The sequence below is a fragment of the Trachinotus anak genome, unplaced genomic scaffold (genome assembly GCF_046630095.1).
Source record: "Trachinotus anak isolate AG129_WGS33_773 ecotype Australia unplaced genomic scaffold, CSIRO_AGI_Tana_v1 ptg000004l, whole genome shotgun sequence".
In the NCBI taxonomy this organism is placed as follows: Eukaryota; Metazoa; Chordata; class Actinopteri; order Carangiformes; family Carangidae; genus Trachinotus; species Trachinotus anak.
The window spans coordinates 22433109-22456635 of NW_027273855.1; the positions used below are offsets into that span (position 1 = coordinate 22433109).

The 23527-nt window shown below is 43.4% G+C and overlaps 2 protein-coding genes across 3 annotated transcripts; one reads left to right on the forward strand and one right to left on the reverse strand.

The window, feature by feature from the left end:
- Positions 1–1123: 1123 nt before the first annotated feature.
- LOC139620985 (uncharacterized) lies at positions 1124–12319 on the reverse strand. 2 transcript variants are annotated; one of them, XM_071477118.1, is made up of 10 exons: positions 12188–12319; positions 11462–12099; positions 9607–9831; positions 8436–8594; positions 6362–6433; positions 5036–6244; positions 4813–4932; positions 3749–3789; positions 2473–3667; positions 1124–1723 (listed from the first exon to the last, which is right to left on the reverse strand). In XM_071477118.1, exons 2-10 carry the CDS (start codon positions 12071–12073, stop codon positions 1568–1570), a joined length of 3789 nt encoding a protein of 1262 aa, XP_071333219.1. In that variant the 5' UTR covers positions 12074–12099; positions 12188–12319; the 3' UTR covers positions 1124–1567. The 2 variants fall into 2 exon arrangements, with proteins under 2 accessions (XP_071333219.1, XP_071333218.1); XM_071477117.1 differs by having other exon boundaries at positions 1431–1723; positions 11462–12274.
- Positions 12320–13690: 1371 nt separating this feature from the next.
- LOC139620986 (oxysterol-binding protein-related protein 2-like) lies at positions 13691–23039 on the forward strand. Its single transcript, XM_071477119.1, has 14 exons — positions 13691–13816; positions 14077–14222; positions 14344–14455; positions 16119–16194; positions 16735–16869; positions 17023–17120; positions 17245–17427; positions 17845–17952; positions 18044–18133; positions 18224–18350; positions 18876–18995; positions 19510–19633; positions 19785–19875; positions 20669–23039. Exons 2-14 carry the CDS (start codon positions 14186–14188, stop codon positions 20769–20771), a joined length of 1404 nt encoding a protein of 467 aa, XP_071333220.1. The 5' UTR covers positions 13691–13816; positions 14077–14185; the 3' UTR covers positions 20772–23039.
- The last annotated feature ends 488 nt before the right edge of the window (positions 23040–23527 follow it).

Genomic DNA, 23527 nt, shown 5'->3' on the forward strand with positions numbered 1-23527 from the left:
GGCACTGGGGGCAGCGTGGTGGAGGAACAACCCGGACCCTTCAGCAAAAGTTCAAAACAACACTCTGTTAGGAGTAAAAGTCGTGCATCTCCTGAAACCTGTTTGAGAGTTTTACATTATCACTGGATTATTATTATTATGTCAGAACTGAGGGTAATTGTCAAGTCATTTGTTTGTTGGTGAATTTATTCCCAGGAAAAGACAAAGTCACACACATGCAATTATGATTTTGCCAATTTTTTTTTTTTTTTTTTTGACAGTTTACAACTTTTTATTATTCCTCAATGAAAATGTTTGCACATCCAGTAATCTGGTGCAGGTGTGTGGGAGAAATCACCTCTGATGAAGGTCTGACGGGACCGAAACTGTGATGCTGAGCAAGAGCAGTGTGCAGGATCTTTTTTCTTCTGAAACTTATTTTTATTACCATTATTGATAATTTGTGATTATATTACCTTTGTCAGACATAATTTCTTGTTGTTGTTGGTCTATTTTGTGTGTGATTGTCACTAATCATGTGAAACTGGGTTACACTGAATTGAAGATACTCTGCAGGGCAGTAACCCACATTGTTGTGTGTGTGTGTGTGTGTGTGTGTGTGTGTAACAGTAGAGGATGAAGGCATGTTGTGAGCAGAAACGTGACACCGTGTCATTGTGTGACTCCTCCACTCGCTCTGTCCCTGACCACAGCCTGAGGCCGGCTGCTGCCCGTCAAAACTAACTCAGCTGATCTGCTCCAATAGAATCTGAGCTTCCATCTCCCACAGTGGATTTGAATTTATTTGAATTTAATGTCCAGGTGTGTTACACGTTACACAGAACAGAGCAGCACACTCTGCAGTTTTTCAGTGACAGTGAAAGTCAAGAGTCAGACAGTTGGAGAGGGAGGGGAGGAAGGAGGAGGAGGAAGCTCCTAACGGGCGAGGAAATCTTATCTTATTAGCTACTTAGCAGTTACTTTTTCTTTTTTGAGCATGTGACGTAAAGCCCCCCACCTCCTGAAGCGGCTGATTTCTGCAGAGTAAACAAGTCTCTACAGCTTCAATAAAACCTACAGATTTCAGAGTGAGGTATGACAGATACATGCACATGAAGATAAATAAAGAGTTACAGCGTCTTGGTCAGATCAGATGTTTATTCAGTAAAACATGAGGTTATTCTCTACAAAATACCATAAAGATAATATAAAATTAATCAACAGTATAAGTGCAAAAGTCAGTTAGTTTAGAGTTTTAAAATGTAATTATAAATGAGCATACAATATTTGCAAGACTGTGTTTTTTTTTTAGTAATTGAAACAAGCATTAATCTGTGTTTTTAATTGCACAAAAAGAAATATATCCATATATATATAAATATATCCATCCATATCTACCAGTTTGCTCGCAGCTCTCCTATACATCCCACATAACCTCTACCAGTTCTCCCAGTTCAACCATCCTGCAGTAAAGCAGGCTTTACATCCACAGACTACATGTTAAATTCCTGCCCTGTGGCAATGGCCGCTCTCAGCTGTCCAGAAGCATCAGGAGAGCTGCTGCTGCTGCCGTTACTCCTCCGCCCGCTCACCCACAGTTGGAGTCTGCAGCCGCGCTCACCGGAGGCGAGTATCTGTGCCGCTGGAGTTTGCTCTGGTTCGACGTTTGCCTCTGGTTGGAGCGAGATGGACGGGCGAAGCAGAAGGTCAAGGTGCTGCTGGAGCTGCAGTCGTAGTTTCCGTCCTGATCGGAGGGCGGAGACACACGAGAGGTGGATGAAGTAACAGAAATGCTTTACAGTGGATTGCCAGTTTGTTGAAGCTCATCAGGTCTGGGGTGATTTGTCAATTAATCAATGTCAGTCAACAAAAAAAATTAATTGGCAACTAGTTTAACAATCGATAATTCTCCTTTTCCAGCTTCTCAAATGTGAGGATTTGTTGTTTCTCTTTGTCACAGTAAAACACCTCAGTTCTGGACTGTCAAACAAGAATATCTCCTTGAGCTGTGGGATTTATTTACATCTGTGCTTTTTCCACTGTGACATGTCAGAAACGCTTATTGTGATTTTCAAATAGCAGTTCACAGACCAAAGGGATGAAAGGTGAAAGAAGTTTTCACGTTTATAAAACTGTTGTGACTCTCACAGATGTAGTCTGGATGACAACATAAACAAAATAAACACAACAATCCTGGAGCGCACAGGTAGCTCACATGATTAAGTGTGTACTGTACCATTAAGGCTCAGTCCTTTGCTGCAGTTTCTTTCCGGTCTCTCTTCACTGTCGCTCTCAATAGAGGTTGAAAATATAATTTGAAAATACATTTTAAAAAATCCTAAGAAACATGGCTTTGTTAAGAAGCTGTAAATGTAAAATGAGTATCATTAGAAGCTGCTTTAAATCTGTTAGCCCACACTTACAATAAGATAAAGACACACAGGTCTGTTGACCCCTGACCTAGTGAGACATGTTTTTCTTCGATGCACTCACCTCTGCTGGGACAGTGATGCCTTGTCTGACGCCGTGGTTCAGGCTGCTGCCCCTCTCCTCCCTCTGGGCTCGGCCGGCCTCCTCTCTCTGCTTCATGAACCTCTGGTTGACGATCCTCGTCACGCTGTCAGTCCTGTGCAGTGAGGCGGCAGGAGGCCTCGTCGGAACACGTTCCAGGTTCTTCGGGCTGCTCTTGGTCTTCTGTCCTGATGCCGGTACTGGTTTCTCAGCACGACCGCTCACCCTGCGCAGAAACTCCGTGACCAAACCGTAACGGTTGGTGCCTGCAGCTTTGGTGGGGGGCTTGGCGCCACTCAGAGAACTGTGGTTCTGCCCTGCGCCTGCTCTGTGACTGGTTTGTCGGGTCCACGTGAGGCCGGAGGGGCTTTGGTGATTCAGGCTCCACAGTGCTCGGTCTCTGGAGGAGGATACAGAGGAGGAGGAGGAGCTCAAATTGGTGGTTGATGGGAGAGGGGACACACCGGATGCAGAGTGTCTCCGGTACAGTTTCGGTGAGGAGGTGGAGGGTCGGGGCCTCTCGACTCGACCTGTCACTCCGTCCAGTGAGGCGGAGATGTGATGAGAGCGGGCGGAGACCAAGGAGGAGCTCAGGCCTCGAGATGGGCTGCTTCTCACAGCGACCGGCCCCTGAGCCCCATCTGTCTGCAGACCAACACTCACCATCTGCGGCTTCATGTGGGTCTGAGTGCCCGAGCAGACCACGTCCACCCACCGCCCCGCTAATCTCCCCCTCTTCTCCTGTGAACCGCCGTGAACTATCTGCCTCCAGCTGGCCGTCATTTCCTTCACGTCGTCGCTCAGGTTAGTGCATGAGGCCAGACAGAGCGCAGAGAAGGAGGTCGGCGGCGTGCACCAGGGAGAGGGAGTGCTGACAGACTCCCTGTCTGCGACGGGGCTTTGCTTCAGCTGAGCCAGCTGGACTCTGCGAGCTGATGGGGGGCTGTAGTAGATGCGGACGGCCGACTTCTCCGGGGCAGTGTGGCTCCTCTCCATGGACATCTGCTCAAAATCCAGATGAGGGAAGCTAAGCGGCATGATTAGATGGTCCCAGGTCTTAACAGGGTCTTCTTGGTCCAGCTGAGCGGCCTCCTGGCTCACATAGCACCAGTTCTTCCTCTTAGGGCCACGTGGGGAAAACTGTCGCCTCAGTCTTTTTCCCTTTGAGCTGCAGATTCTGTGAAAACAGCAGGAGAGACGTGAGTTACAACTACAGCGACCTCATGAATTAAATAGACTAAAAGGAGAAAACACTGACCTGTAGGCTTCACAGGGTCGTTCATCCTGAAAGACGGCACACTGAGCAAAGAGAGAGAAGACACAATAATGAGATAATGAACATTTAACTTGTGAATCATGTTGTTTCAGCCACAGTAGCAGCTTGGCTCTGTGGATGGTACAGACTGAAACAGCTGAAATCATTTGGATGGATCTGGATGGATAACTTTTATAATCTTGTGATTTTTTTTCATCAAGGGCCATCATCAGGTTAAAATCAAAACTGCAAAACCTGTCTGATATATTCCACTTGGTCGTAAAAAGCACAAAATTGCAGCCAAAGTCCATCATTAAAGGAAATTAAATGCTGTAATTTAATGGTTTTGTTGCTGTATTGAAGAAACACAGAATTTTTAACCCTCACACGTCCAACTCTGCAGTGAAGCATCCATCAATAAATGTTATAACACTTTACAGTATCAGCGAAAGCGATTCACTTGCAAGGTAATAAGATATTTTTTGAAGACAAGTAGCTGATGTTTGTGCCTATTTTGTCTTTTTTGTGTGTGTTTATTCATTAAGGCAGCCAGTACTGAGTAAGAAAGGCGGGATTACAGTCCAGCCCGTGGAGTAAGAAGGAAAAAAGGAAATAAATCCGGCCCTTGCAAAGCAGATCTTGAGTCATGCTGTGCAAAGGGCACACAAAGAAAACAGAGGCAACAACTCAGATGTTAGATTAGTTTTCTTACCTAAAGCATTTAAACTGTCTTTCTGTTTGCATTTGACCACACAGGTGGAAACAGTAACTGAGGGTGAGTGAGTTTGCAGAATGCATGCACTGCCCCACGTCTGGTCACTGCAGAGAGTCAGTTGAGGGTTTTCATACAGCAGATTTAAACATGCCTGTCCTGTTTGGCTGTGGCCCCTACAAGAGATTAGCCTAAATACTCTGGCATGAGTCTTTTCATGATGTCTGTTGAACCGAGTGTGAGGAGGACGCATGGCCAGGGGGACAGATCAACGGCAGGACTTCCTGCTGTATCGCACAGCCTCACACACAGCAGGGGGGGAACACATGGCCTGAAGGGTAAACGCCATCCTCACCTCAGCTGCCTTGCCCCGCGTGGCCTTGGCCTCGCTGTTGAATTCAATCCGCTCATCCCGCAGCTCTGCACCGAGGTCCTGCAACAACCCTCGCAGCACAGACATGGTTTTGCCTTTAACCTGAAACAAAAAAAATCCAGACGTGTTTAAATATTTCAAAGATGCACCGTACTGCTAAAAACATGCACCATTGGGAGTAAATGATCAACATCTTTAATTTCACCTCTTTTCCCTCCGGGTCGGGTCCTTTGACTTGACACCACTGATGGAGGATCCACAGAATCTGCAGGGAAAGCTGCATTTTTGGGTCCCTGCAGCTGTGCAGGGGGTCCCACTGGAAAGACGGTGCTTGTCTTGTTGCTCTCTCCTTCACCTCTGTGGTGCGGAGGTCTTCAACACACTCCTGCTCACTTGGTGACTCTCTCATTTTATGACTCTCCGCGTCATGATCTGCACAGTCTCCCGAGAGAAAGGGGAAAGCGTAGGAATCCCAAACGTGCCCGTCCTTGTGAACAGAGTTTTTGCCTGAATCCTCTCCTGTTAAAAGCGTCTCCACCCTCCCAATGAAAGCCAACAGCATGGCCTTCAGAAGGTCCAAAGCCTCATTTAAAGCTCCCGGTAGGAATATCTTCCCGTTCAAGTCCACCTCTGGTGAAGAGGTGAAAGCACATGAGGGAGATGAGCAGTGCTTGTTTTTTGGTGGTGCTGTCAGAAGCTGTATGGCTGAACTCAGGATGCAGGAATGATCTCTGAGAGCTAGGAGGGTTTCATAGTCTTTCACAGTCATTCCTTTGAGACCCCTCTCAAGTTTTTCATTGTTATCACCCTCCTGACTGTCTGAAGGGTCCCACTCACCGCCGACAGGACCTTCTCGAGGAATGTGACAGGCAGTAATCATCCCTTCAGTTTGTGATTGGTTGCAAAGAAGAGATGTCCCGATATCACTTTTACCTTCTCCTGCTTCCTCATCCTGACCCTGCTCGTCAACAGTGCATCCTGCTTTCAAACTCTGCTTCCTTCCCTCTCTGTCCTTGGCCGGCGTAGAGGCTGCCACATTTTCCTCCGCAACGTCCCGACTCTCTTCTTCTTCCTCTTCCCCTCCTCCTCCTCCTATTTTCTCTCTCAGGTCGCTCATTTCTGCCCTCAGTCCTCGGTTCTCCACCTCCAGTTCGACGATGCGGCGGCTCAGGAGTGTGGCCTCCTCTTCCACCAGTTTCAAATGAACTTTGACCTCCGCCTCCCTGGCGTGGGCGGAGTTGTGTTTGCCTTCGGGTGATTGGGTGGCATCAATGTCGCCGTAGGCTGAGTGGTATTTGGCCAGCTCCTCGCGCATGCCCTCGCTCTCCGATACTAATTTGGTGAGCTTCTTGCACATGAGAGCTAATTCCTCTTTGGCAAAGTGGAGTTGGCACTTGAGATCGGCGCTGTCATCCTTTTGGAAAAGAAACGACAGCAGCGACAATCATCAATCAAGCACATTAGCACATACAGTTTCTCACAGGTGCAGCCAGTTTTTTTAAATCAAACATGAATTGTTAATATATCAAACCTCGATCTGCTGACAGAGCCTCTTCTCTGACTTACTGGCTGACGATCGGATGCTTTTCTTCTTCTGAGAGATCTGAGGAGTAAAAACATGGCAAAGAGTTTCAACGAGGGTTCAGTACAAACATTGTTTTGGCCAAAAACAGATCCAAGTGAGCAACTTGTCTTCAATGAGCCATTTTTAAAAGCCATGAAAATATTGTTAGAAGTCTCTGTTTGATACTTTAACGTGAAGATACAGCTTAAGGAACAGTTTGACATTTCTGAGAGTTCAATGAGAGGATTGACACTTAATTCTCATATCTGTAAAATATGAAGCTACAGCCAGGACCTGGATAGCATAACTTAGCATGAAGACTATAAACAGGGGGGTTAAAGCCAGTGTGGTGCTGTCCAGAGGCAACAAAATATATCAGCCTGCAGCTCTTAAAGCTCCCTAATTAAAATGTTATATCTCATCAATTTGTGGTTTTACAAGGTCAGATTATTTCTTGGCCAGACTATCTGACCACAAGAGATTGTTTTTGTTTTTTTTTTATGGTTTAAATAAACATGCCACCAGTGAGCTTTAAGTGCTGCTAGGTGGGTTTTGTCACCTTTGGACAGAGCCATGATACAGAAGCTGTTTCTCCCTGTTTCCAGTGTTTATGCTCAGGTGACGGCTGCTGGCTGTAGCATCATATCTGATGGACAGACATGACAGCGGCATCATTATTTTTTATCAAACTCTCAGGACAAAAAAAAATGCATAAGTAAATTTCCCCAAAATGTCCAGTTATTCCATTAAATAAATAACATTTAAAATGCTGTCCATGCCTTTGTGCTACTTTCAGAGAAGTGTCCAAACTTTTTCTCACCTCCGTCTCTACATGAGTGAGTTTACTCGTAAGTCTGAGCATGGGAGGAATGTAAGCTTCTGTCTGGCGCCATTGTTCTCACTCTTAGTCTCTAGACAGGATGTCGGCGTGTTAATAATAGTCATCTTATAGTCAGGGTAGAAGTGGCAAACATTACGGTTACTGTCAATTCAATTCAAGGTCAGTGGGCCTGGAGGCTGTGACCTGAAACGTGATGGGAGATAAATGCTGTGCTACCTTTCAAAATAAAAGTGCAGCTTTTGTCTTCACTTTTGTTATTGTTCTCACTTGTGCAGCTACATTATGACCCGACGGTGTTGTGTTACCATTCAAGTCACACACACAGGGTCACGGACAGTCGGCAGCAGTGCGAGTCTCTGAAATGCTCATCCTCCGTCGCATCTATCTAGACTGTGTTTTGTGCTCCTAGATTAGGTAATCTAAGTGGATTTCCCTGTTGGGATCAAAGGGACTAGCAGCTGTTTCAGATGAGTGGAGCAGACTGAGCTCACTCCAAAGCACCGAATCCTGGATTAAACCGAACACGTGTCACCAGAGTGCACAATCGTTACCACAGGAGGCACCGAGGCAGGAGGGGCCGCGAGAATAAAAGGTGGACTGGAAACTGAATCACTGTCAGGGTGTGGTGGCTACAGCGTGATGAAAGTATGTGTGGGAGATGGTTGTAGGTCAGTATGTCAGCGTACCAACACCCGCCTTTATGAATGCCATAATACATGCTGATCCAGATTTAGCCTATCTTAACAGAAGCAGAAAGAGAGAAAGCAAGAGAGAGTCTATTTCTGTAATCTCTCGCACCCTCTCTCCCGTTTCTCCGTCCTCTCGGCTGAGGATGTCAGCTGTGCCTGGAGTTCAGGCTTCAGCATACCAGGCTGCTTCTCCCCGCCCAGGCACAGGGCAGCTGCAGACCGAGCCCTCCACTCGTATCATTGATCTGCACCAGGGTCATGTGTCACCTGACATCAGGGCGACAACTGGCTGGGATGGGTGCAGCTGTGGGGGGTAATGGAGAGGAGGATTCCTGACCAGAGGGATGGAGGTTTATGAGACGTGTCAATGGCAAAAGCTCAAGTTTCTGTCAAGGTTTAGGCTGCATATCGAGACCCGGTTATTTAAGACCCCTTCCAGAGATAAAGTAACAGTAAGCAAAACTAACTTTTGACTGGTTTTTATATAAAATGTTCTGATTTAATGTCGCACCTCTCTGGCCTTCTCCACCTCAGTCTGTAAGACCTGCTTGGCCACCTCCAGTTCCTGTGTCTTCTCACGCAGCGCCTCATTTTCCCATTCCAAGTGGGAATTCTTCTTCTGTACCGCCTCCAGCTCATTGTACAGCCGGAGAGAAACACTCTTTGCAACCTGCGAGCAAAACAAAGACCAGGTTATTGTAGCTGCAATCAGGGACCGATTCTGAGAAAATAGTTCCCTGGGCACAGACACATAAAATGCTCCCATCCGCCCGGACAGAAGAGCAAGAGCCAAAGATTGAAAGAGACATAAAGCAACAACAAATGACACAGTGGTCATGTCTCTCTATGGTTGTTTGTGTCTCTTTTTGGTCATTTTTTAACCCTTTTGACAGCATTTTGAACCTCTGTGTAGCTGGTTTGTGTTTCTTTGTAATCACTTCATGTCTCTTTGTAGTTATTTGATCGATTTGACCTGTTCAGTAATCCGTCTGTGACTCCAATCAGAGTAAGTGCTGGAAGAAAATCGTTCGGTCCTGGTTGCACTCACGAGCATTGTTTTGTGACTGCAGTGTGTTTTCTGCAGCAGTTGGTTTGGCTAAAGCAGAGACGCTTTACAAGGAAATGCTTCTGACAGGAATTCACCATATTAGTGAATGAGGGGGTGAAGCCGAGGCTGATGGGAATCCAACACCAACACTACACATACGTCGGTTCAGAGAAACAGAGTCAGGCTGCCACCGCAGAGTCTCATTTAAGAACGGAGTGATTGACTTGCCATGATTCTGATAAAGATTACTGTGCTTTTATGTTTCCTACTCATGGACGACAGCTCACCACATAATTGCACCATGGTATGTTAAAAATAACAACAGGATGCATGATGAAGACATTTCAACCTAATGAATTTTTTGTGGCTCGGGGGAAACAGCAGGGAGCACTTTACAGCACAGCAAACAGTCGTGACTCACGCTGCTGTCAGATGATTACAGTCCTTCAGTGTGTATGAGCAAGTCGATCACTGTTTATTGTACTGAAATGAGAAAAAGCTTTGTGGGGCTAACGGAAAATGTTCACTTTGATGACGGCAGCTGGAACGGCAGTGATTCAATCAGTAAGTGAGATTTAACAAGACCCCACGGTCACACACACACAAAGGGAGGAGGAGTTAGCAGACTCCTGACCTTGATGTCGTGCTCCAGGCTCCTAACCAGCTCCCCATCCACCTGTCCCGTCTGAGCCACTCGGATGCTGCGGCGCTCGGCCTTGCGGAGGCGGTACTGCAGGATGCGACACATCTTGTTGGCCTGCTCCAGCTGCAGCCGCAGCTCCTGCAGCTGGTACACCTCCTCCTCCTGGAACATGTCACGCATTTCCAGCATCTCACAGCGAAGCTCCTCCACCTCATCCTGGGAAAGACAACACAGAAACAACTGCTAAGACCAAAAATCTGTTTGGGTTCGAGGCCTAAAGGTTTTAACAAAAAGGCTGCGTTACAAACTGGAGGTGCGGAGCGTGAAAGAAGTGGGCATTTAGGGGGCAAGAGGTGTTTGTGTGGTATTCATGTCATATCAAGTATCAAGAAATTCAAGTTGTAGGCCTGATTGTGACGACTCCAATGTTGATGGATCTTATTAACATGGAAGTGCCTAGAAATCAAGACAACATGGATGCCTCACATCAGCCACAGACCATAATTCAATGTAATTAAAGTCAAATTTACTGAATGTAGTGTATATAATCGATGGACATTGTTTTAATCCTCACGTGACAAACTCTGTATCAAGCAGCAACCTCAGGGGCTGAGCAGTGCTCGAGTGGCGACTTGAGTTTGACTCCATAAGTGAGTCAATCCCCAACTAGCTGTTGGCTTGGTGTCACCTCAGCTTTTTCAAAACATGGACCATGACCTCTCGCTTGTGTTTGTGATGTTGGTGCCTTTCGGAGGATTTTTCATTCAAATATCTGACAAATAATATGACCTACTGAGCAGTTAATTGATTAACAGAACTTGAGGAGGTCTGTGCTCCTGTTTATTGAGGTGAGTGAAATTAACACTAATAAGTAGCCTTCAAACAAGACGCCCAGCCTGCTATGGATGCTAACGGGAGCATTGGCTTGCTACTGAAATTAAACTGGGCAGCAACAAGTCTTGGCTCCACACATGCCCCACCTCTTTGCCCATTTTTGGATTAGTTGGGAATTATTTGGAGCCGGGTACTGCCAAGATGATGGCGGCAGAGCAGCTCGCTCTGAGCCTCAAAACCGCTCTTCAGAAACCTTTGGTTGATGTCATGGATGATCTCATGGATTTTATCTACAATGCCTACAAAGTTTAACCTAAAACCTTGTGAATGCAGTACATTTACTTGTAATTGAGTGGGCTATTTTTATGGTGTGGTATTGGTATTTTTACTTGAGTATAGGAGCTGAATACTTGATCCACAGCCTATTTATACAGGATGTCATGCAGAAAATGAAAGGCACAGCCGTCTCCATCACTCACATACACAGGCCACTCTTTAAATAAATGACAACAAACACATGAATGTGCAAGTTACTGTTTTGCTCATTCTCACTTTTGAATTGCACCAATTAAAAGTGTCAATACTGACTCACCAGAAAATGTTAGATTTTCAACAAGATCTACAAAAACCTTTGTTTTGTTTTATTTTGTTGGACCTGGTTTTCCAGAGATTTCCCTTCCAATATGCAGCTTTCTTATGGAAGATGCTGCTGATGATGCCGCTGGTTATTCAAGTCAGCAGACGCTCTTGACTTTTGATTCTTGCATGAGAGCTTCTCTTTACTTGACCCGCACTCACTAATGAAGACTGACATGAGCATTTATAGAAAATCGGCTCTGGAGTTCAGAGTCTGGGGGGCCTCCCACCGGGATTTACATGCACTTATGGATCTCATAAAGCCAGCATAGAGACATGTGGAAATTTAGATGCAAGACAGGATATCATGCAAACAGAATTAAAATGGCAAACTAAATTAAACAGATGTAATCAAGTATAATTAAATTAGACTTACTTTCAGATACTCGTTCTCCGATCTCAAGTCTTCCACCTCCCTGACGAGATCCTCGGTTGTCTCCCCCATCATAAGCTCCATAAACGTCCCTGAGGAGTTAAACAAACCGAGCCCCGCTCCAGCAGCATCCGGCTGGAGAGCGCAGCTATCTCTGGATGACTTTGCGCTCGACTTGCCGTCCGGGTTCACATAAGCTCTGCCGTCTATCCAGCTTAATTCGTTGTCGCTGCTTGGAGAGTCGTGCTTGGTGCCCTCCGAGGGGCAGTCGGATATTTCTGAGCTGCTGTCGGAGGAGGAGAGTTTGCCGGAGAGGCAGCCGGAGTCTTTGCTCAGGTCCTCTGATGCGTTGCTGGCATCGGATAGTTTCCTCTGTGCGCCGGGACTCCTCTGGCACTCTGCGGCCGCACTGGACGACACTTTTCCCGGACGCTTTCCCTGTATTCCAGCTATTTTCACCTCCTTCTCTGAGTCCAGCTGACCTGACTGTGTCTCCTTGGAGTAGGAGCCGCTTTGATCCTTCTTCTTCTTCTGGACGGAAACCTGCTGGTGCATCCTGGGTGGTTTCTGGCTCCGAGGCGCAGTCTTTGCGCTCTTGTCTCCGTCTCTGTTCATCCCGACTTTTTTTTTTTCTTTCTCCTCTGTTTTCAGGTGGAAAAAAATAGACATGTAACTTTTTGATTCAAGGTGATCATGATGTTTTCACAAATATGTTAAAATGCGTCTTACGTCCGCGCCGTGCAGCTCAGTGGTCTAGAGACCCGACCGGCTGCTCCTCATCCTGGAGACTGAAACTTTGCCATAACGCACGCACTGAAGGAGGGCAGACGGTGACCGGTGTCTGAGTAACGCAGTTCAATGATTTCCGCTCATCATTTCCAAAATAAAAGCCTGCCACCCACCTTTGATGAAAATGCTCTGTGATCTTATGTTTATTTGACCAAAATAAAATGGTTTTAATTTTTTTTCCAAACATCATCTTGAGAAGTGCACCTTTTTTCCACATTAGTTGTGTTCTGCTTTGGCTCAATGGACCAGTAGGCACAGACAGTTTTTAAGCTTTTATTTTAAAACTCTTCCCGGAATTAAAGTCAACTCTTTGGTTGACTTTGAAGCAGCTGACTCGATGTTTGTCTGATCCCTCTAGATCCCTTCTAGTAAAATAAATAGTTCAACTATTATTTTGAAATGTAATAATCACTTGACTACATTAAAACTGTTCAAAAACTCTTTGCTTTCTGCACATTAATAGACTCTGAAGGAAACATATTCAAAATTCACACAAAATGTCACTTTAATGGGATTCTTCTCAAATTTTAGATTTAGCCTATTTACTTTATGTGCTTCAAACTTAATTTTGAAATACATGCCCAAATTTTGAGTCAGTTTTAGAGCTGACTGATCACAGGTACAAAGCTGCCACCTTGTGGATGACTTGAGCTGCAGTTAGTAGTTTTCTAATTCGGCACCAATTTATTAAATTGTGGCCAGAAATTAGAGGGGGCAGTTTGCCTCAACCCCCTTAAGATTATATACAAAATATGTAAAACGCTACGGAATAAGATGCTTTGTTATAAAATTACGTGGGTATTTGCAAAGAACTGAAACAGTGGATTGACCCGAAAAATAACTATTCTGCTAATCTTTTAATGCAAAGTGCCAAACATTTAAAGTGCATGTAGGCTACCTCAAAACTGAGTTAGACTGTCACATTATTGAGTCTGTGTTGACAAAAGCTGCTGGATTTAACATCTGGATTATATGCACAGCTAAGGGACAAATTCACTGGTCTATTACAACTTCCTAGAAACTGAAAACTTCTCCACAATTTATAGCCTTTGTTTTTTTTTTTTTGTTTTTTTTTTAAAAAAAGCCTAAATTTTTTTAATGAAGAGGAAGTTTTTGGTATGTTTTAATTCATTTACTAATTTTCTCTATGTTTGGGGGGAACCCCTGGATTTTTATTTTTTTTGATAAGACTTTTAAAGGTACAAATTAATGGGTACATGTAATGTTTTTGTAAATGTTAAGTGGGTTTTGCCCCTTAAAAGCCCTTAAACCCGTTAAACCATACTTATTAATCAACCCTTTATGTGAGGAGTCACGTCCTCCCGGTCTATATTAAACTCCCATGTGGCCTTGTTTAATGTCACATTATTCAGTCTGTGTTTAAAATAGCTGCAGGACTCAACATCTGTTCTTTACCTTCTATTTCTAGACGGCTGCTGGCTGCGATCTGATTGGCTGACGGGCCTGTCAATCAGGGTGTCCTTGCCGCCCACTTCCGCCCAGCTTCAGAGGCAGTGCACTCTTCGATTGTTTATGTCACTAGCGCTTTAATTTGACCTTAATTCGCAGGTACATTTAATAGAGTTGTGTTTAAATCTTCGTGTTTGTGCTGGTGTTTGTTTGTCTTGGTAACGTTAGCTAATCTCTGCTGCCCACTCTCCAGCTGACGTCTTAACTCAGCGCGGCAGCGATGCTAACGGCTAGTTAGCTAGTCAGTAAGCTAACTAACATCTCCGGAGAACAGAGCTACTGACCGCTGTTATTATTTTGTTCACAGCATGCACTAGTAAAATGTTTGGCTTCGGTGTAACGGGCTGTCCGTGTTGCAGGTAGTGTGTTTGGCTGTCTGTGATGCTTGGAGAGAGGCTGGGCTGCAGGGACAGGCCGATGGTGGAAACATGGCTTCTGAGTAACGCTTAGTTACTTTCTCTGCTCAGTATGAACAGCGAGGAGGAGTTTTACGACGCTGAGACAGGTGAGGCAGCTGACGGGGGGGTCTTCTGTAGTTAAACATACTTGATTCTTGTGCTTTAAATGAATGAACCGCGTCTTAACTTTCTTCACTCGCCCCCCACCTCCCCCATCTCCCCCATCAGGGCTGGAGTCAGATGATTCGTGTGAAGTCAGTTTTAAAGATGCCCTGGTGTTTGACAGCAAGCAGGTGACTGAAGGCGGCACCACACAGGAGAATGGAGTGTGGGAGCGCAGGTGAGGAACCGTGCAGAAGTCTGCTATGCTTGTATGCACTGTTGTGTTTGGATGAATTACATTTTTAGTTGATGGAAAAAAAAGCCAATGCAACTCCTGCAGCAAATATTACAACTTTACAATTGAGCCTTTCTTCAAATGTTAATACACAGTTACTGCTTGTGTAACACTCAGATCATCACTTCATCATTTGGCCTTAATTGATTTGTTAGGACTTGTAATGCAGCCAATAATAAGTACTATTCTAAGAAACTGACTGAAGATCTGAAAATGATGCCTAACTGACGCCTGCAAAGCAGGTGAGGCTATAAAAAGATATCAAAGTGCTTCAAGATTGAAAGAACTGACAGCATTGGGAATCAAGATAAGAACAAGAACAAATCAAGAAAACTGTCAGATAAAACAGCACAATCACAGAGCAGAAAGGCAAAAGAAACCCACCATGTGACCGCAAAGGACCTTCAGGAAAGTTAAGCTAATACAGGGATGGTGGTGCAGCACTGATGTACAAACATGAATTACATTAGGCATACAGTTACACTTAGGAGTGAGTCTGCGTCTGAAATATGCAAAACAACTTCCTGATAACCCAGAATAAGTGCAGTGAAGAAATTAAAAATCAGCTCTTTGGTCACAAGTACCAAAGGTGTGTTTGAAAAAAAGGGAGCAGCACTTGAGGAAAAGAATAACTTGCCAGCTGTTGAGCATGTGAGTGGAAATGTTCTGCTTTGGGGTTGCATTGCAGCCTGTGGCATGGGAAACATTGCACAGATGGAAGGAAGAATAGATTCCACTATATATCAGCAAACTCTGGATGCAAATGTCCTGCAGGCAGGAAATTGAAACTGAAAAGAGCCTGGTCTCTACAACAGGATGAGGATGATCCAAAGCAGACCTCAAAATCCAGCATGACCTACTTCAGGAAAAATACACTGAAGCTTCCTGAACAGCCCTCACAGTCATATGACATGAACATCATTGCACTTCTGTCTGTGAAGATTCTCAGTCATCCGGATCATGGTATCTCTTGGAGCTTGAACTAGGCTTGCTTGAGGTTCTTGAAGATTTCACCTCTCATCCACAAGGCTTCTTCAGTTCTAGCTGGCTAGTAAGAAGCCTCTTGGATGATAGTAGAAACAAATTCAAGAACCTCAAGCAAGTCCAGACACCTTTGTAAAATTCTGAAGATCTGTGGATAGATCTTAAACATTCTGCGTGTGTAAAACAGCCTAAAATATCACAGAACACGAGGTGATCTGCAGGAAGAGTGGCTGCAGTGTTCGCCTCAGTGGGTGTACTTTCTTTTACCTTCAAAAATCAACAAAATATCCAATTTGCACATGGGTGCCCAAAGTTTTAAATAATGCTGCATGTATGATGTATGTATGTATGCATGCATGTTACCACATGCCCACATTAGAATTTGGGTTCAGGGTTTGAGCGTTTCATCATGCATGTACTCACACGTGGAGGCACACGAGGCCAGTACAACCACATTTTTAAGATGTTAGCCAGGGATCAACTCTCCTGTGACGCATGTCAGTGTAGCTACAGTCATCAGTTGAATAACCGGCTAACAATTTTCAGCCGGTTGGTAACGGATACACTGTCAAAAATTTGGTCTGATTTCTTTTAAATCTTATTTGGTCCAAATGTATTCCAGGAAAACCCTGCCTGCTGAAATGATCTCCAGAAACAATTTCAGTGTGTGGAGCATACTGAAGAAATGCATCGGCATGGTGAGTCCACAACACAAGTATGAGGATAGAAAGCTGCGCAGATACTCAGGCAGCTTTATCTGATTTTTTTTTTTACATCAACTTTGCTATGAACAAGCAGTAGTCAGATTCTGGGGTGGTGTAGCATGCTTTTTTTTTTTTAATAATTGAGCAACTTACATACTTCAGCTTTCATCTCGTCGCTACGAGATGAGTCTTGACTGAACTCGCTGTTCTTTTCTCTGCTCAGATGGCTATAATTGGTTTGGGAAATGCACTCTTTGCCTCTGAAAGAACTAAAATAACGAACACCTGAATACGGTGAATGCAAAAGTCATGGCTTTGTGATTCCCGCAGATGAAAAGCAGTGCATTTTTGTTGCGTAGAATTTAAATAATATGAAGCATGAGATTTTTGGGTGAAGTATTTTGTACAACAGTGCTGGTTTATTCTTTAAATCTCGTGTACAAGTCGCCTCCTCTTGTTACTGCTTGTTTTCCTGGTCTGATATTTGAATTAACTTGTATGATGTTTTGGGTTTTTTTGGGGGCGGTGTCATAGGAGTTGTCCAAAATAGCGATGCCAGTTGTGTTTAACGAGCCACTGAGCTTTCTCCAGAGAATCTCGGAGTACATGGAACACACTCACCTTATCCACAAAGCCTGCAGTTTATCAGACTCCATAGACCGCATGCAGGTAGAGATAACGAACGCCTGTTGTTTTGTATGTGACAAATGTTATATTATAATGTCAATATAACAGTTTATATGACTTGATTAAAGAATGATTTTCTGTAGATTGATTGATCGTTGCAGGTCTACTCTCATTCACTTCGTGTCTCTGTGACAGGTTGTTGCTGCATTCGCTGTGTCAGCTGTTGCATCTCAATGGGAAAGGACTGGAAAGCCATTTAATCCTTTACTCGGGGAGACATTTGAACTCATAAGGTATAAGAGAAGACTGCTGGCAAAAGCTTGTGGAAACTTAAAATTGCATAGTACAGTTTTGCTTTGACGATAGATGTTTTCTACTTTTTCTTTTATTTATGTGAGTTTTCGAATGTTTTTGAAGGGAGGATGAGGGATACAGGTTGATCTCGGAGCAGGTGAGCCACCACCCCCCTATCAGTGCCTTCCATGCTCAGTCTCTGAAGCAGGAGTTCGAGTTTCACGGCTCCATCTACCCGAAACTCAAGTTCTGGGGCAAAAGTGTGGAGGCTGAGCCCAAAGGCACCATGACACTGGAGTTACTGAAGTGAGTATTTGTGTCATTTATCTGTCTAGATTTCTGTGCAAATGTTTGCTTTTGAAGCTCTTACATTTAGGCTGCTACAGTAACAGCAACAGTGAACTTCTTAGGCAGATAATTTCATGACTGTGAACTCCACGAGTGGAGAACAGTCACACCATTTATTGACCTTTCTTTGTGGATATAAACACAAGCTTTCCGGTCTTGCTTGATCGTCGTGTCCAGAATGTTACTGTGTAGCCAAGTTTTAATTAAAACAAAGACAAAAAGAAAAAAAAAGTTCTTTGTTCCAGCCTGGATGGTTGGTTGTACTCACTCTTCCAATCTCCAGAAGATCCTGGCAGCTGAAGCTGAGCTTCGCTGCATAAAAAGTGTTTGGTCAGCAAGAAACTATTTGTTGAAGAAGCTGCGATTTTCTTACAGACATAAAGAAGCGTACACGTGGACAAATCCAATGTGCTGTGTGCATAACATCATCCTGGGGAAACTGTGGATCGAGCAGTACGGAACTGTGGAGATAGTCAACCACAGGTACAATGACAAACACTGTATCACAGGATTGAAGCTGTCAACACCAGTGCTTACTGACTGACTTACATACTTCTGCCATTTAATTCCTCAGCACGGGGGATAAGTGTGTGTTGAACTTCAAACCATGTGGGATGTTTGGGAAAGAGCTGCACAAAGTAGAAGGTCATATCCAAGACAAAAGGTAAGAGCGGGACCACAGCAACACCGAATAGCCAGTCACTGTGATTCATTTTCACTCACAGTGAATTTCATGTCTCTGCTGTGGAACCAGTAAGAAGAAGCGGCGAGTGATCTATGGGAAGTGGACAGAGTGCATGTACAGCGTGGACCCCAAGGTTTATGAAACATACAAGAAGTCAGACAAGAAGACGGGAGGAGACCCGAAAAAGCTGAAACAGGTGAGCGACGCTCCGATTTGACCAGAAACCGATGAACCGACTGACATCTGACCTTCCACTGAGATGAAATGCTGCTTAGAGTCTGTTCTCACGTTTTGTCTTTGACATGTTTTATCTGTCTTACAACGTGAAGTAATCTGTTAATTCTTCTCATCACTGTAAAATGTTTTTTCTCAAACGGTATCTTTTCCTTTCACAATAACATGCAGTGGCTTTAGTAGAAGGTAAGGTAAAAGTGTATTTGGTATCTGTAGTGTGTTACTGCTGTTGTCTAGTTATGTTCAAAGTGCAGTGTATGATTAGATCATTGCCAGCACTAATCCATAATGTCTTGCAATGACATGCATTGTTGCTTGAGAGACGTGTTGAATTTGTGGCAACTGTATTTCTGTGAATCACCTGTTTGCCCATGTACTCTACGTACTGTAAGGCTTTAGCTAGATGGTCCATGTCTGATAATGGTGTGTGTGTGTGTGTGTGTGTGTGTGTGTGTGTGTGTGTGTGTGTGTGTGTGTGTGTGTGTAGGAGCATAGTTGTGAAGGTGAGGAAGCAGATGAGATGCCAGAAGTTCAAGAGACTGTGACTGTGATACCAGGAAGTGCCTTACTGTGGAGGATAACGCCACGGCCTGCTCGCTCAGCACAGGTCAGCATCTCTCTCATACATACACACACACACACACACCCCATAGCTGTGTCCCAATTCAGGAGGCACATCCTTTACAGGACGCACCCTTTCAAGGTTTGGCCTTTGTAGCCGACGCGGACCACAAAGGCTGGATCAAAATGAACGTTGGGAGAGGTGGGGCTATGACGGATCCACCCGTTGGAGCCTTTGTTGCCTAAGAAAAGAAAGCTGCGTTTCTCAGTCACATCTGAAGCAGCCTTGGAAATGGGACAGCTAGTCGCGCCGCTGTGACGCATTCAGTTTTCAGATGCAGCTCCTGAATTGGGACACATCTCTTGCTTAATTCAGGCGGGAACAACTAAGAGTTAACCTTTATAAAATCTATCTTTAAATGCAAAAGCAATTTTCCACAAAGTGAGCTCTGCAGTTATTCCATTAAATTGCCAAATTCAATGCCATGAGTTCATTTTGTACGTGTATGTGTGTTTTTCTCACTGTAACATCGCTGTATTCCCCCGTGTCTCCTGTGTAGATGTATAACTTCACCAGCTTTGCCATGACGCTAAATGAGCTGGAGCCCAGCATGGAGAGACTAATGGCACCGACAGACTGTCGGCTGAGGCCCGACATCAGAGCCATGGAAAATGGAGATATAGGTAACACCAACCTCCCTTAAACACGAGGCTTTTGACTCTTATAAATGTAAAGAGAAGCTAAAACTATTCCTTCCACCTACATGACAGCATTGCTAGGAACCCGACATGATTCTGTAACAGCTTCTTCATTTGTATTTTTGTCTTTTTATAGAGACGGCAAGTACAGAGAAAGAGCGGTTAGAGGAGAAACAAAGGGCTGCACGCCGGGAACGCTCACAGGATGAGGAGGAGTGGACAACCAGGTGTGTTAGTTATAAATCTCTATCTTTGCAGTTCCTCTAATCACATGATGAGACGTGATGAGTTCTTCTTTTATCATTCAAAATAAAACAGAGATGACTGATAGATAGGGAGAAGCCTTCAAAGTAAGAATCTGATGCTCGTACAGGGTATCGCCTTTATCTGAAATGGTTAAAAATGTGGACTGAAAAAGATGTTTTTCTTTTTTGAAAAGAAAAAGCATTTCTTAAAATGAAAATAAAACCCAATTTAGTTTTCAGTTTCTTTACAAGCTTATCAATTTTCATTATGACTGGTAAAATGATGGAGTGTGTGAAATGCAGTTTGCCAGTCAGCAGTCGCCTCATTTAACCAAGGAGCAGCTGTTTAACAGCATCACAAATGAATCTTTGCTGGCTGTATGTTCTCCCAAATGTTGTTTGTAAAGATGGAAAACAAAACCGCTGGTGAAATAAATGGCAAATATAGCACGAGTGTCATTGCCGTTTTAAACTTAAAGCAATTAGGAACATGTCATTATTAGAACTTATTGATAAAATGAGCAACATTATATATTCCATGTCTGAAAATGGCTAATAGGTGTCTCCCATTTCCTGGATTCAGCCATTGTACAAAAATATAGTAAAAAAATATCTATAATTAGAAAAAAAACTCTCACTTTCAGTTCATGTCAATGAAATGCAGAAAATGCTCCACAGATCATAATTTCCCACGACTGTACTTCGCTCCTGTTATGCAACATTTTCCTTAACCCTGCCATTAAAAACAGGTCCTGCTTGTTTTGTGTCTCTTCAGATGGTTCCAGCTGGGAACAAACCCACACACAGGAGCCGAGGATTGGCTGTACACAGGTGGATACTTTGACAGGAATTACAGTGACTGTCCCAACATTTATTGACACAGGAGGTGCTCAGTGTGACGACCTCCTCACTGATAGGATTTTACTTTGTTTCTCTCAGCATCTAAGATTTGTGTCTTTGTGACATCCAGACGCTCACTGGTACTGTGTCTGTGTTTGAATCGATGAAAAGCTGATATCAAGATGTGATCAAACGGTTTATCAGATCATCTGCAACTGACTGTGAACGTTGTCCGCAGAAAAAAAATATATAATATTAAGGAGAATGTTAGAGTTTACTTACTGTAAATGTTGAGGATCAAACATCTTCATCTTTATATTCCCTAGTCATGTTCTGATGATAACAATAGTCCACATGTATGTAACTCACCTGTGTGATCTCTGCTGCAGGTCTCAAAGCTCCTAAAGGATATTTTCAGGTTTAGTTCAGGAACTCAACCATAACTTTACCTGTAGACACTCCACACACTTCTGTCAAGTTGCATTCAGATATCAGGGGTTATTTAAACACATCTGCTACTTTTATATATAACCTGTTTGAATAGTAGATGTCTATTTTAGTTAGCACTAAACGTCCCGAAAACATCACAAGTGTGATCATTTTCTGTGAATAGAGACAGACAGTAGAAATGAAAGCTGCTTACAAACCATGTTTACGGCCTCAGTAAACAGATATTGTTGGTGCGTTTTATTGTTCTCCACTGTAACATAGTTGATGTGTATAATAACTGGTGCATGCATGGTCACCAAGATGATTATTTACACACTTAAAAGCCATAAAAACTTCTTCTGCACTGAGTATAATACTGTAATAATGCATTCACACAAAACTTTAAAGCAAAGGCATGCGGAGCGTATTGGTTTAAAGCGGGGGTTTTCAAAGTTCCTCCACCACCAGACAATTTAGAATCTTTTTGACTAGATGTTCACAGGGTCCCGACACAGTCAATACCTGCAGATGAATGGATAGAGGACAGTATCCGTGTTCCCAGAGTATATGAACCATGTTGATGAGACATTCTGAGCCTCAGTGCTGTTGCAAGATATTAAGATTGCAACATGAAAAAAGTTCATATTAATGGATTCTGTAACTCCTGTGATTATTCTTTGTCTTATTTAGATTTCGGAGTATAATTGTGCTCTAAGTTTTGGGCAGTACAGCTCCAGAAATATGGGAACACAAAGTATAATGTCAAGAAAACAGATGTTACCTGTGGCCTACAACTTGAGCGCCATTATTTTTTTTTAAACCTAGATTTGTTTATATTTGGCAAATTGGCACCATTGAATTTACAGTAACAGTTCCTTTCTGAAATGTACCCAAGGATGTACAGACACCTACCAGTGGATTACTTTGATACAGAAGAACGCTTAAAAATGTGATGCCCCTCAGGCAACTTCTGGGGTTATAAAGAGGATCTTCACTCTATCATTTCTAAGCAGACTTTTGGATGATTATTCATAATGGAATAAATGATGACATTATATTCCCTGGAAGTGTAAGTCACACTGGGGGAAAAAAAAAAGTCATGTTTGTTTGATCAGATTTGACTGCGTTATGACCCCTCCCACCTTCCTTTGGGGTGGTGCGCCTCACACTTTGAAAATCTCTGGTTTAAAGAGAAAGCTGTGTCATATTGACTCCTAATTATAGCTTCTGTCTTCACACATGGACGAGTAACTCTGTCGTGTTCCAGAGTATCCGGTTTGAATTCCTCGGTCATGTTTCAGTAAATCAAAGTTGTGTTTTTTTCGACACAGCGGGAAGAAAGTAAGACAGGACACTGAACCTATGCAAACTGATCCATCCAGTCTGCCCTCCTGAAATGTGAAAAATAAAATGAAACACTTAATTCCTCTTTAGCTAGTAGCCAATGTGTGCTCCAGACACTACAGAGGCAGCGGTGCTGATGATACGATGCTTACTTACATACTGTACAGCAGTGTGGTTGTCAGACAGTGTAGAGATGTTCCTTTTTGTTTCTGAGCACTAACCTTGCATTAAACTGCACATTTGACCGCTCACAGTCCTATGCACATATTGTGTAGTGAAATGTCCAACGTCATGTCTTTCCCCCAACTTTACTCTGAATTCAAAGCACTTTGTGACGCCTGCAGACACTCAGAGGTGCAGGTTCAGTCTGATGGTTCGTCTTTACCCTCATGTCTTTCTGTCTAGCATCCATTTGAAAATGTTTACATTGTATGTCATTGATCTGTTTTTCCCCTCTTCATACTGTTATCCACACATAACCATATGCATACAACGTATATTTAAGAAATAAATTATGGACAATTGAAACTACAGCCATGTCACTGTTTGAATTATCCGATTTTGTTTTTAGTATCAGTTCTACACTGTGACATCATTGTGTGTGTTTTTTTTCCACTGTTTCCCAACTAAATCTTTACTATGTGATTTATAGGAAAGGAAAGAACCAATTCATCCTTCAATCGTTTTAAGAATAATCTACAACTATTTTCATTGTTGATTAATTGTTTTTAAACGTTTTTCAAGCAAATTTAGTGATAAAATGCCAAATATTTGCAGATTTCAGCATCTCAAAAGTAAAGATTTGCTTATATCATTGTAAGATGAATATTTTGGGCAATTTGGACTTTGGGGAAACAAAAAAAAAAAAAAAAAAGTATGAAAATGCCAATGAGTGAAGTGATGGCCTTTTTTTTGGAAAATATATTTTCATTTTTAAACAGGAATTGTAGTTTTTAAACATTACTCAGATAAGATTAAATAGTGCACTTGCTGTGGACTATTTTTAGCAGTGGATTTGGTG